This window comes from Rhipicephalus microplus, chromosome 3 (assembly GCF_043290135.1).
Source record: "Rhipicephalus microplus isolate Deutch F79 chromosome 3, USDA_Rmic, whole genome shotgun sequence".
Taxonomy (NCBI): Eukaryota; Metazoa; Arthropoda; class Arachnida; order Ixodida; family Ixodidae; genus Rhipicephalus; species Rhipicephalus microplus.
In genome coordinates this window covers 152,598,461-152,613,111 of record NC_134702.1, presented here as the reverse complement: position 1 = coordinate 152,613,111, position 14,651 = coordinate 152,598,461, and the positions used below count along the sequence as shown (strand labels likewise).

At 42.7% G+C, this 14,651-nt stretch overlaps 1 protein-coding gene across 1 annotated transcript; it reads left to right on the top strand.

Moving 5' to 3' along the window:
* The first annotated feature begins 4,350 nt into the window (after nucleotides 1-4,350).
* On the top strand, nucleotides 4,351-8,804 carry LOC142803006 (neprilysin-1-like). Its single transcript, XM_075888103.1, has 5 exons — nucleotides 4,351-4,356; nucleotides 4,595-4,660; nucleotides 4,850-4,957; nucleotides 5,633-5,709; nucleotides 8,705-8,804. Exons 1-5 carry the CDS (start codon nucleotides 4,351-4,353, stop codon nucleotides 8,802-8,804), a joined length of 357 nt encoding a protein of 118 aa, XP_075744218.1.
* Nucleotides 8,805-14,651: the final 5,847 nt, after the last annotated feature.

Genomic DNA, 14,651 nt, shown 5'->3' with positions numbered 1-14,651 from the left:
GAGTAAGAGGGGTACATAGGAAAGAATGCTAGTGGGTGATACTTCTGCCACAATACAAAGCAACTACAAAGCAAATCAACTACAGAGCAACTAATAACTAATAACTAATAAGAATACAAAGCAAGTAATAACATTGGAACTAATAACAGTGGTTGCACAAATGACAAAGAGGGGCTTCAAGCAACAACAAGAATTTCCCAGCCGCAAAAAAGCACAAAGAACAAAAACAGAATTCAAGGAGGTTGTACAATGCTATTGAGATAGGTGTATCATTATTCCTCGCGAAAATTTTCATGATTAGTTAAATTGACAATGACGTCGGGTGGGCATTCTCTCTTTACTCGTCCCTATGAAAGCACTGGAAGATAATTAGAAAAGGATTGCAGGAAAAAAGAAAATACGTAATGCACGCCTCATAAACTTGGAGTTCTTTTTTTCCTTCTTCGAAGAAGCAGTTTTTTCAGTGTGATCGCACGCGCATGCGTGGGTAAATCACGGCCTCATGCGGCGATCTCTGTAAGGACCACGTGCGCCCTGTTCAAATCACCCAATGACTAATAGATGGTCTTCTACGAGTGATTTTCGAACGTCTTGCATCATTTTTTGAGGGAAGAGAAAGTAATATTTAGGGATACTTGATAATTTATTGTGAATCATAGGCCATGTGCCGCGCTATACCATTGGCTCGCGTGTTCTCGGGAGCCCTTACTATCCATCGGCAGCGTTTTCTGACCATGCTGAAAAAGTGCGGAAGGGCCTCTTCAACTCATCTGGAAGAATTCCGTAATGCGGTCATCTTCGCACATGCCCCACTATTTTTTTGAAATCCTGTCTCAATGGTAAAGCACTGCACGTATGTTGGCATCACGGCATGGGCATGGACGCAACGCATGTGTTTTGACGGAGGTATCCCTTAGTTTTCTTTGACGTCACTCTACCATAAACGCAGGTTCCGGACTTGCGCAAGGAGGAGTTCTTCGTCAGCCTCCTGCGCACGCTCAAGATTTACAACCGCATCATGTTCGCCCGATTGCGCCGCTTCAAGAAAGCCGAGGACTTTGGGTGAGTGTAAAGTGCGCCTTTGTCACGCTGTTCCTTCGAGTTCCCGTCAAACATTCTTCTTTCCAGTGCGACAATGTTCATTCTTACCCGATTTCACCGTGGAATACTGGAAAAGGGTTTATGATTGTTGTGCAGGCCTGGTGTTCTGCAGTTGTTCGTTAGTGCTCGGAGAGAGTACGCGCGCACGAATGGGCCTTGTCAGGACACAATAGGCGTAAATTTTCAGCACGCACGCTCCCGAAGCCAGGCAGTTGTATTTAAAAACGTCGTGTAAATAGTACGCATACTTTGAAGGCTTAATACAATGCTTCGAAAAAAAATGAACTATAAATAGCTGGAAGATATATGAGAGGACATTTGATCATTGCCTGTTTCCAATAAATTTACTAATAGTTAACCTGGCGCTTCAGTTTACAGCAGCAAGTACTGCAGCGTAAAAATGCGCGTGAGCCTTTTGCGTTCAGCTCATCATTTTTGTACAGAAAGTCACTTGACGACCTAGACAAACCAAGAATGGATAATGCATAGACGCAGATTGGCCCAACTATCGGAGGTTTTGATAAGGCTAAGTGATTAAGAACATTTCCAAACAAACGTAAACGATGGGCAGTTAACCGAGCATTATTTACAGAGTCGATCTTGCTGGCATTCAGCAAAAGTTAATAAAGCACGTATTACATTCGATGTAATGAAAAATACTGTTTAATGCAATACGCAAAATTATGCCACAATTTCTTCGCAGGTGGATCCCGCCTTACCCATCCAGCATGATGCACTACAGCCTACTGGGAAACTATATGCGTATGTGTCACCATCTGACCCTTTAAGCTTCAAGTTCTCGAGCTCCTTCAGGGTCGCGTGAAATTATTGCCGAGTACCAAGCGCTACGCCTTAATGCGGTTGATTTTATTCTTTTCTTCTAGTGCTCCCAATTGACTACATTCAGTACCCGTTTTTTCTGCTGGACATGACACCGTAAGTTGGTTACACGCTTATTTTTTTCATACGGTGTTGGTCATACGCTTATTATTTTTTTACGGTGTTATTTTTAGAATATTACTTTCGCACTTTAAAAAGGTGCATGCGTATAGCAATCCTCTCCCCCCAGCTCTGCAGTGGGCCAGGTGTTACCATTTTATTGCATGAAGCTTTCAAAATTTTAGGAGCAAGATCGAATGCAGCCCGTCAATGTAGCAACCGGTCACGAGGATCAAGCTTTTGAATAATGTCCCCATGGGATCAGTGGCGAATCGTTTGAACAAAAAATATCACACGAGACAACGTTTCGACTGGACCTTGTTTTCATCAGGGCAGCTACCTTCCTTTGCTTGGTATTTTCAAAAGCCTCCCTGCTCTCTCATCAGATAAGTCTTCCGGTTTAAACGTCATTACCAGCGACACAGCCTGTGCCCCGAATAAAGTCTTAAATATACACTATCTTGAACTTCTGTGTTATCTGGAATTCAACACTGAAGGATTAACCTATTCGGTATATTGATTAACGGTACAGTCAAACCTGCGTGTGCAGAACTCGAAGACGAAACTTGAATTCAATATATCGGGAAATCGGAAAATACAACTACGATGAAATAATAAAGGTGCATTTTCATAATGCACCTCGCAAGCCATATATATGTACGCCACTGTCTATTGATATGGTGAAAAGGATGTTCTTTCATAGGCACGGGGGCTTATTTATTTATTTATTTTATTTTATTTATGGGAATATGGGCTTACACACCGGGAATGGTTATAAGTGGAAAAATCCCAACCAACCTAATAAGCACCGTGATATTCTCGAGCGCAGCTGTGCGTTCACGAAGGGTGCCGGAAACATCTAGCTTGCCATGCCCTAATTTCAACCATGTTTTTCATTACTCAGCGCAATTTTTGAGATAAGCAGCGACGATGTGTCTTCTTTTCTTTGAATTCGACCATACTGAGCATCACCAGCTTTAAGAACAACAGGCTATTTTATTTTGCGTTATCTACCACGTTAATAAACAAGTGGAAAAATATTCGAGGAGCCCGCGCCATGTGGAAGTGGTGCGACGACAGGGTTCACCGGGGTATAAACCACAGGTCATGGCAGGGCGTGATGAAAGTTTCTGCTCTGCGCAACGTCCTTTTAGTCACACCGCTCAGTTTGTTAAATGAATTGGGAAAAATTACTTTTCTGCGAGGTAAAGTCTAAACTTTGTGCAGTAAATAAGGAAGCTTCTTGAGGCATTTACAATTGCGCTATGTTTGAAACTTGATGAGTTCCGGCTTTTTTTTTGTTTGATTGAGTCACGTAGGTTATCGCATGCCTTGCCTTGAAGCATTCTCATTAGTCGAAAATATTTTTATATACCAAGGATCATGCTATCTCCCGGTGTACCATATAGTCAGATGATGTACTTCCTTATATTCTGTCCTGTTCCTTTTCTTCCTCACTGCGCTGGCAAAAGTTGGCACGAAGTTCCGCAAAGTTGAAGGTTGGGCTAGTTGGGGACAGTTCAGTTTGACATGTGAAGCAGCATCTTTTTGTGCCTTTTTTAATGCGCTGCTTCTCACATTAAGATGAATCGGCCGAAAATTTTATGGTAAGTGCGAGAAAAAAAAAGGAAGTATGTCTATTCATAATTGCGACCACGCTGCGATAAGTATCGTTCGTTCGGTCTTAAGTTCCCTTCACCTGCATGGCTTCGGACAGAGTGGACGAGCAGCAACAGTTTGAATTGTAATAGTGTAGTCTATGCCAATGCATTTATTGCAGTAGCCATTTGTAGACGTGGAAACAATAACTATGTAAACAGTATTGACATTTGTTTGTTTGTTTGTAGCTACAGTACATACGCTCGCATTGTAATTACCCATTATCAACCTTGCACTGCACAGACCTATCAATTTTGGTGCCCTCGGAACCATTATGGGGCAGCAGTTGACGTACGGCTTCGGAGAGCAAGGTGAGGCCACGAATTGATTCTTAAAATGAAGAGCCACTAAATAAAAACACTTAGCCTGACTTAGTACTATTCAGGAAAGATATTCCCGTTAGCGTCTAACAAAGATGGCTACTATACAGTGAAAACGAATGCGAAAGTGACAAAATACTAGCTCTGATCAGTCTTCATGACGTGAAGGATCTCAGAGTACATTATACCCAACTTGCGGCCCACAGGCGCCCTTTACGACGAACACGGCAAACTGGTGGAGTGGTGGTCTCGCGAGACCCACCGCAAGTTCATCATCGGCGCCCGCTGTCTCTCCGAGCAGTACGACCAGTTCAACAACCCCATCACCGGAATGAAGGTATGCGCAATAGCGGATGCTGATCGGATGATCCTCGAATGTTTGCGCGACGCTGTTTGTTTGGCCCAGGAGTGGTGACTGATTGAACTTTTCATGTGATCTGAAACTTGGCTGTGCCGTTGTGTGTTTTGCTTCGATCTGTGTGTGTCTGGGATGCGCCAAATGTGCTGTGTGTGCGCGCAAGAACGCTTGCGTGTTGTTTGTATGCGATTTGATCCTGGTCTTTTCTCCACCTCAGCTGAGCGTCAACAACACCCTGGAGACGAGCATTGCCGACAACGCGGGCCTGCGACTCGCCTTCAAGGTATGTGTCCCAGGAGGAGCCATGGTTGGGCAGTTGCTGACCTTCATGTATGTCGAATTTTTTTAATGTATGTGGTTGGCATGGGGCAGGGTTTAATCTCCTATTCTTCCACCTGGCCCGTAGGAAACTTGCGGACTTAAAAATAATTCATTCATCTAACCGCCTATCGAATTCCCCTTTCCGATACAGGCCTTCCGGGTGTACATGACCAAGTACGAGGAGCGCTACGGCATGTACTCCATACCCGGAATGGAGCCCTGGACCATGGAGCAGGTCTTCTTCATCGCGTACGCCCTGGTAAGCATTGTCAAACTTCACAGCCTGCAGCCATTCTTGCGCTACACGAGAGCACACTACCTCCGGGCTCTTGTATGTGGGTGCAAGATAAGTCCTGCTGTTCTTGCAAGTTCATTTTTTTACTAACCTATTCGAAAAAAAGACGCGTGCAGATGGTTCTGTGAACTCAATTGATTCAACTTTCTTTTCATGCTATGCACGATTACGCATCATGATTTATGGCTTTTATCATATTCGAACGATGAAGTGGGGCATAATTACAGTTTAAAAGCCTGTTCGCGTGTATTTATCCGGCATTTAAACGCAGTGAAACGTATAATCTTCCTTGTTTGCACACTTCGTATTCTCTTAGCTAATTACCACTAGTAATAATGAGTGATTCCCTTTAACTTTAAATAACTCTAAATAATAAACAACCACAAAGTTTGTGTTCCAAAAGGACACTAAACGTATTAGTGTAAAAATGGTGACAATGACACAACTGTTTGTCTTTCTGCTTGCATCCTTAGTTTTTACCGAAGCGAGCCCTTCCCCCCTCCCCAATAGTGTGTAAAGGTCAGTCGACTAATGAATCATTGTCCGATAGCTTAATTTCTTGCTTTTATGCCAATATATATAGTATAAGACATCTTCAATCACGAACAACTTTTTTCACTCTTGATATTTTTACTGCAGTCGCGATGTGAGGTCTCCCGGAAGCGCTCCATGTACTTCTACCTGCGCCCCCGTGACCAGATACCCAACCGCTTCCGGTGAGTAGTAACCCGAGTAAAATACACTGAATATTCATTTTACTCCCACGGTAAAATCCAATGACTTTTCTTGCGGGACTACAACAGTACACTTATGCTTGTTTTTTTATAAAACTTTATCGCTTGCAGTCCACATGCAAATGCGTTATATGCCCATTTTCACGACAACATTGTCCATATCAATACTCACAAAAGTCAAGCCTCTTTTACGCATCACTTCTCGTTATCTCCCTGTCAGACGTCTGCACGCTCACAAATCACCATGATGTAAGATATTATGGCTGCATTACCATCACGGTATGAATAGCCGTGATGATCATTCTCAGGCAACATGCACGTAACACAAGTCGCCTGCCCGTATAGCTTTATCTTGTGCACATTTTTCGATGCAATAGCTGTTTAGTGAACAGAAGTAACCCTTAATCACCAGTGTTTCTGCCCACCGAGACCAAGTGGTATTGTTTTTCATCGTTATTGGCATATTTGGGCCTCCACGATCTGCTTCTGGCGTAGCACTTAGCGACGTCGTGGTCCTTAAGGAGTACACCAATATTCACCTTTACACAGCACGAAGCTTAAGGTTGACTGCAATAAGAACGAACCCTCACCCACCTCCTAAGAACTACTAATTAAGGGTAGACACTGCTCTTAAGAGTTCTTTTATTTTTTGTTTGATTTTGATGAAACTTGTTGAGCGTATCTATATATGTGTGCTGAATTTAAATATGCAATGATTTTTCTTGTATAATGTGTAGTTTTTAAAATACAAAATGTTTATGTGCCTATTGGGGAACGAGATTGTTTTGGAACTAAGAAAGCGACAAAATAAGTTGAATCACAATATTCCGGAATCAGGACTGTGTGCAATGCTACAAAAATGTATGCTCTAAATCAATTTGAAGAAAAGTTATGGTATGGTGAACCTTTGTATGCGAGTCAATTTCAAGTTAGAATTTCACTGGCAAGTGTTCAACATTGCTTAACATTTGATCTAGTTGGTTTAGAAAATTCATATTTTGTTGCGTTGCCATCAACTTTGATTCCAGATTATTTTGATGTGCTCAAATACTTAGTAACTTTTTTAGTTTAGACAAAAGCCTGCTCTCCGAAAGGCACATGCAATAGTTAGTATTCTGAAAACTACATTTAAAACAAAAAAATTAATTGCACACTTGAGATCTGCACACTTATATAATGATACACTTGTCAAGTTTCATCAAAATTGATCTAGAAATAAAGGGTAATTAATTGCTATGCCCTACTTGAAAATTTGCATATTTAAATTTTTTTTATTATTCAAGTATCCTAAAGGCCTACTATAGGGGCATTACATGGGCGGGGGGACATAAATACAAATTTTTGCACAGAATGAATAATTGTAGGTTAATACAATTCTACGCTACAGAAATTCATAAACATCAAGGCAAGCAGTACAACAACCAATACAACGTCGGATGAAGCATAATTGTTAGTGAAAGTTACATGGTTCTAAATACGTGAGCAAATATTACTTAAACAAACATGGTTCAGTTATATTGGCAACCCTGCAAGCTAATTCATTTTATTCTTTTACTGATAACGTCAATGGCAATTTTTTTATTTTTGCAGACGGGTGAGAAGAAGGTTGACATTGAAAGTTTGATCGGTGAGACTAAAAATATGAGATGACGGGAAAATATGCGTTCGAGCAAATGACGTGTTAGAATGATACAGGGTGTAGAAAAACGTAATATGAAAATTTGCCTGCGCACAGCAAGCGGTGGCATGCTCTGCTTTGCTTTCAAAGATAAAACGCTTTGAAATCGCGAGTATGATGATAAAATGAATCGTGCTGCTTTATTATGAATTCAGAAGGATTCTGAAATCAGAATGATACTTATGAAATTATAACGGAAGTTTTAAAGTGAAGACCACTTGACAAATAAGCAAGCAATTCAATGTTTACATCGAAAGGTAAGACAGGATTCCTGTGACTAGATTGAATATTTGGTTACATAGTCCGGCTGGTCATATTTTGCATTGTACTCCGGAATTTATGCAGTAAGAAGCTGCTTACGTATTTGGGATTCTGCGCATAGAATTATTGTACATGCATGTTTGCACTTGTGCTGCGCTAAACATTTGATGATCTATGTTCATGGTCATAGACCATAAAACACAGGTTTTATGATCTATGTTCTCCCATGTCGTCGTTGCTTGTCACGTATTAGAGAGGCTTGGGTTTCCCTCAAATGACAAACCATTCTTTCTTCCGGGCTTGTCTTCCCCCTTGATATGAAATAAAATTGAACTGTATTGAATTACAGCACCACCTAGCTGAGAACATCTAGACCACGCCCTTATTTCTACACGGCCTCTGTACGTTATCTGCAAAGGCCCCGCAGACATAAACACAAGGAAGCTCGTCAAGTGCGCCCAAGTTAATTGGTTAGGTTTATAATATGGGATGCACCTTGACAATACGTACTACTAAATTTTGTTTCATATCAAAGTCAACTGAAATGAACCAAGAGTCTTCGAAATACAAATGGCTCACAGTTAGAAACATATAAAGGTTGCCCTAAGGTTTTTTTTAAATATTGATTCCTAAAGTGAATTTGCGTAGTTCAGTTACAATGCCGTCTGTTTTTTTTCACGCAGAAACGAATATACAGAACGCGAATACGAATAAACGAATATACAAATGTCATATCTAAATGCACTCCTTTCATTTTCATATAGTGTAGCAAAGTTCAAAAGCGTAATTAGACATTTTGGACTTTCGGAAATCTTGGACAAGGGAACATGGTTTCAAACTGTTGGGGCTCATTCCTGCGTAATAACAGTGGGGTGATTAACAATCACTTTCAAAATATACGGGTTGAAAGGGCTGGAGGTCACGAAAAGGACTGTCCTAAACGACTTCTTGTGTTGAGAGCCCCAGCTGTTGTTCGCCTGAAAAGAGCTTCCTATATACGATTTCATGTTCTCAAAGGTCGCTTTTTGTGCTTCGCAGGACCATCATCCCGCTGATGAATTTCGAGCGGTTCTCGGCCATCTTCAGCTGCAAGGTCGGCACCATCATGAACCCGGACCAGAAGTGCATTGTCTGGTAGCCGGACTGGCCCTCCGCGTGGCGTACCGAGCAGCCGCACGCGCTGGCTAATACAAATAGCCTATAATAATTTGCATTTCATGATTCGCTCCTTTCTTTATCTTACTTCTACCAGGGAACGTGGCGTTGGTCAGTGCACGGGCGCAATACTTGGAAGCTGTAAAAATATATTGCACGAGCTTAAAACGAGATAGTTTAAACTTGGCGTCGGGCCTGGAAGCAAAGTTCGCCATGTTTTACAAATGGTGAACAGGCCCTGTTTCCCAACTGTAACACAGCCGCATTCTATACGAGCATAATTAGAGCGAGAGTTACCATATTTGTATATGAAAATAATTCGTATTGTCCTATCCATATGCCTTTTCGTGAATCCCTCTCAAGCATTGTTACTATGCGTGAACAATGTTGGCGATCGTGATATGCATGACCATAAAATAAATTCTTGATCTCAAAATAAATTGTTGTTACCTAAGTGCACTATCCCGTCTCCTTTTTCTTTCTTTTTGCGCCTAGAAACTTGTCTGCAACGAAGTATTGCTCTCCGTTACTTTTGATCTGCAATGGTGCAAAGCTGGGTTCACCTATTGCTCTGTGACATATTCACCTATTGGGTTCACCTATAAGGGTTCACCTATTGCAACAAGTGCGCAATTGTGAAGCTCGCATACTTATGATTGTATTTATTTACAATTATTCATTGAGCTATTTTATAATAAATCATTGACTGATGATTTGCTCGGCACTCTGGCGCCAACGTTGCAACTGTAGACGTAAGAGTGGTAAGCTCCAACATTGAGCCAACTGGACAGAACTTTCATGTTAACACACAGGCATGCACATGGTTTTCATTAAAGAGGGGGGGGGGGAGGAAAGGCTATTCGCACTGATCTCCACGTTGGAAGTTAAGGTAAAGGGCTAGCTTTGAGCCCTTCTTTTTTCAGGTCACCAGGGGGTTGGGGAGGGCGACTTCCTTGCCCGCCTCGTGCGCACGCCTGTGTTATCCTTCTTTACCCATAGAGTTTCCTAACTAGAGGGAACTCTGGCGCTAGTGTATATGGGAGCTGAAACACACAGCGCTTCAGCGAGCATGGGAATGATGGGTAGTACACGCGTTTGTCTAATTTTCGTACTCCTGGTCTGCTTCTGGCTCCGTGTGTGTTCGTATGGCTCAGAGCAGATTATTCACGAAAAAAAAGCAAATGTTCAACGTTTGCGCTTGAACACCTTATTCTTTTAGGCTTATCATTTCGAATGGGGTCCCAAAGTCCAAAAGGTTTCGTTCTTTTCTTCAAAACAAAGCAGTAACCAGCAATAAACGAAGCCGCAAATACGATTCGCCGCCCGCAAGTACGAAGACTAGGCAAATGTGTGTACTACCCATCATTCCCATGATCGCTGAACGATGGCAGCGCCAGAGTCCCTTCTAGTTAATTTTAGGAAACTCTATTCCTTTACCACCACCATTCGGACCTCCTACCCGTTCCCCTTTCCCGGTGTACAGGCTACAAACTAGGTTAATTTCTTTGTCTTTCTCTTTCATTCTCAAGCGTACTATTTTTCATGCCGACCTGTAAATAGCTCGTTTATTACCTGTACGAAGGCCCTTCTTTAAGTCCACCTCGGTAGAACAGTGTTTGGCAGCTGACCAGAAGGCCACGGGTTCGGTCCCGGGGTCGGCGGTTGCATTTCGATTGAGGCTAAGTGGTAGAGGCTCGTGTACTGTGCGATGTTGGTGCAGGATAGAGAACACCAGATGGTCCCAATTTTCGGAGTCCTCCTCAACGACCTCTATCGTAATCGCATTGTTGTTTTGGGACGTAAAAGCCTTTATAATATCTTCATTATTATCTATATTATTCTCAATCCTGTAAATACACTTCTCTGTCTTTTTCTAGCCGTAAAAAGGTGTTTGCTTGACTCTCACTCTATTTTTTTTCGAAAGATTCAAAAGCAAACTTAAACTTCTTTCAATGGAGAAGTATACGTATTGGAAAGTTTACGCTAAGCAGCGCTAAGGGCATAAAACGGCGTTAGCTTGTCCATGTGTAGGGAACCGAGTTTCCTTCAAGATGAAGGAGAGCATGACTGTCCATACACGTGAATAACAATCGAAGCGAATAGAGCAGTGAACTACTCGGGGAAGGCTAATGTAATAATAAAGTAAATTGAATACCGAGTGGCAGTGACGTTTTATTTGTGTTATAAGTGAGCAGAGTACTGATTTATTCAGCGAAAGTAACATTATTGGCACTTATATGGAGTAGGCGTTGATATCAGTCACACGGCAAAATATTTGCAGCGAATGCATTTCCCCTTCGAGCCGTCTCAGGCGAACAAATGAGGGACAGTACGAGTTTTTGTTCACGCCTCGTTAGAAAAATATAGCCCCAATAGGATGAGAAAAAAATGGCACAAAAATTGCGGAAAAATGATAAAAAAATATACATAGACCAAGACATGCAAGATAGCCGCACAAAATGACGGTTCTTAGAGTCCTGACATATTCGAATAACACGTGGAAACATTATCACTGTACTGAAACCATATAACGAGTAGGTACGTACGTACATGCACCCTGGACGATGAAGAGAAGAATGATGGAAAGAGGAACACCACCACAAAAAATCGCCAGGCCTACGCGAAAGGTGCAGCTCAGTCACAGCGAAAGCTAGAAGTGCGGCCTTTCAAAGCCTTTTCAAAACACTCTTTGGGTAACTACTGCGACTTGCTTGATACCCGCTAGGTTATTTAAAAACTTTCGAGTAGTAGGCCGGCATTCGCTATGCTAATTTTGTCACTCTTCTGAGAAGTGTGGTGTGCGCTAAACATTTCCAAGGAATTTTGTGCCTGTTGTTCACGCAGTGGCTGACGATGATGAGGAATTATGCCTGAAGTGGGTATGCGCCACAGTTAATTGCTAAGAACAAGCCTTTGTAGTTGGTTGGAGCATTGGACTACCCACTCGTTACGCTATTCGCATTGTGTGACGTCTCGTTTTTCTTTGCTGCTTTAAAATGTTTTATCACTCATATTAACGCGATTGCTTTCACCACATCAAACCTGCCTAATTCAAGTCAGCAACGCCAGCCAAGCAGTGATAGTTAAGCCAGACGAGAACACGATACGGCAACTGGTTGATGAGGCTTTGTCCTCATCGTCAGCGTGACGAAATTGATGAGAGAAGTAAAGACAATTCAAGTATTTAAGCGTTGGTTTAAGCTCAGCGTTCGAAAATGGTTGCATGCTTGAAAAATTTTCGAAGTATATTTTCTGTAGACCATGTAAAGTGGTTGCACTCTCATCCAGTGCACCCGTTGTAAACGTTATATTGCAAACAGGACAACGCAGATTCTTAGCCAGTGCTCAGATCGTCGGCCTGTTTTCGCACGTGACCATGCAGGCTTCACGGGTGTGAAACCGGTTAGCGCCGGTCAGGCACCGGCGATCTCGCAGCACACTAGGCGATGAGCGCAGGCACCGGAGGCGGCCATCTGTGGTGAACGAATCGGCAAAGTATGGGTATTTGAGGTGGCGCTGGTCGCACGCTATAGCTCGAGGTGGACCGCACGGAGAACGCCCAAGTTGGCCCAAGCACTGCGTTCGGCACTCGTGGACCGTACGGAATACGGCGCTGTCATCGGCAGGACACCCGCCCGACGGAAAGTTCCATGGGACACACTTGCGCCCATCAAAGAACCACCAGCTGGAGAGCACGTCTTGCCTGCATTTGCCCAAAGTCAATGAGCCATTGCTGTATTCCCAATTTGCCGTTATTATGTAGGTGCGGCTGTACCGACTTCAACAAACACAGCTGTCACCCAACACAATACACAAATGTGCCTTAATGACACCTGACATTGAATAACACGTTTATTGCGCACATATTACTGCCGCAGCGAACAGGCTACTAAGCGAACCAAACGGCTCCACATTGTGTACTAACAATACATTACCGATGGTGGCAGAGTAAGGAAGCAATCATTTCAGCTGTGGTTAATAAACCACCTATACGAAGATCAGATATTACGTGGCTGGAGCAGACTAATGAAATACGTCGCATATATCGCCTCGTGCCATAAACAGTGCCCTCTGTGAATTCCCGGCATCACTTAGAGATAACAGGAGCACGCACATACTCAATACAGTGATCAACGAATTACCGGTTTATTAAAGGTAACAAAATATGGTTTCAGTTCAAACATCACCGGCAGGAACGTTTCTCTATAACTTATTGCCTACAGAGGTTTACAACAGAAGTACATGGCAAAACGAAAGCCTCCTAAAGATCTTGCTAACCTTTAAATAAAATACCAATTAACATTACTGGTCCATTTCGTTCTGCCTTCACACACATATCGCCAAAAAGAATAAAATAAGTATTTTCATTTGCCAGCCCAGTGCCAGTTACAGGTGTTGTTGTTGGTTCTATTCACTTGCAGGCGGAATGTTCTAGGCATTTCGTAAACGGTTTGCCTCATTTACTCACCTGTACCTTTAAGGTAACCTTAACGAAACAGCTGTGAGAAATACTTCACGTGAACAGATGAAGTTCTCATTTGTATTGCGCAATGATTTCGTTTTTATTTGCGATAACTGACTTTGTTAATTTGCTCTATTAAAGTAATCTTTCATGTTTTCGCTCCGCTCTTTCAGTTTTCCCGAAAGCAAAAACAATTTACTTGTGAACCATTCACGACAGCCCGTGTAACTCATGGCTGCGACGCATAGGACACCCAAAGTAATAATGTCGCATGCCTGTGCTTATGTTGAGTGGCAAGCATACTCTTCATGGTCACAGAAAGCTAGCAGAATACTAACTGTCTCTCTGCTTACGACGCCCCGTCGAAAATTGTATGAATTTGATCTTTAGGATTGATAAATATGTGGGATCTAACGTCACAAAACCACCGTATGATTATGAGAGACACTGTAGTGGAGGGCTCCGAAAATTTCGAACTCCTGGGGTTCTTTAACGTGCACCCAAATCTGAGCACATGGGCCTACAACATTTCCGCCTCCATCGCAAATGCAGCCGCCGCAGCTGAGATTGGATCCCGCAACCTGCGGGTCAACAGCCGAGTACCTTAATCACTAGACCACCACGGCGGGGCATCGATCATTAGGAGCATAAATGAGTGCTGGTTACATGAATGATGAACACGCTGCCATCAAGACATGAAAGCCATAGAGAGCGCTGTTGATGGTACCTGGAAATGTAATAATCTAGGAGAGGGTGACTCCAGACCAATTTAAGTTTGTCTGGAGGTCTGCAGCCGAAGAGGCGGGGGGGGGGGGCAAGGGGGAGAGGGGCGCGCGAAAGCGGCCAATGACACGACAGAGAGGAGGTTCTGCAACGACTATTCGCCCCCCCCCCTCCTCAATAGGGGAAACCTACGCACGCCTATGTAAATGAGTACACAGCAAACAATATGTGCGCTGCTCTCTGAAACAAAAAGAATAATTTCGTTTCATCCTTCAGATGTAGAAGTTAGGATGCGCAAAAATAGAAGCCAAAAAATAAAGAAAATATTGTCCTATGTCATACGCGGAACTTGTCGGTGTGTGAAACGTGTACCTATTGCCAAAATAGATTAATCACAAAAGGCTATTAAGTTTTTGAATATGCTATATCTGTTACTTACAGGGTGCTAGCTTCCAATGTAGAACTTACAATGCCAAAGAAAGCCTATGCAAAAGGAAATTCGAAAACCAATCGGCTCAGTTTCAAATCATAAAGACCACGTTCTGACTATGTAATTAGATGTAGTGAAGACCCCGGAATCGTATTTGCTGTCTGCAACTTCGTACGAGCCAAATGTAAAACTGTTAGTTATTTTATGCGTAGTAT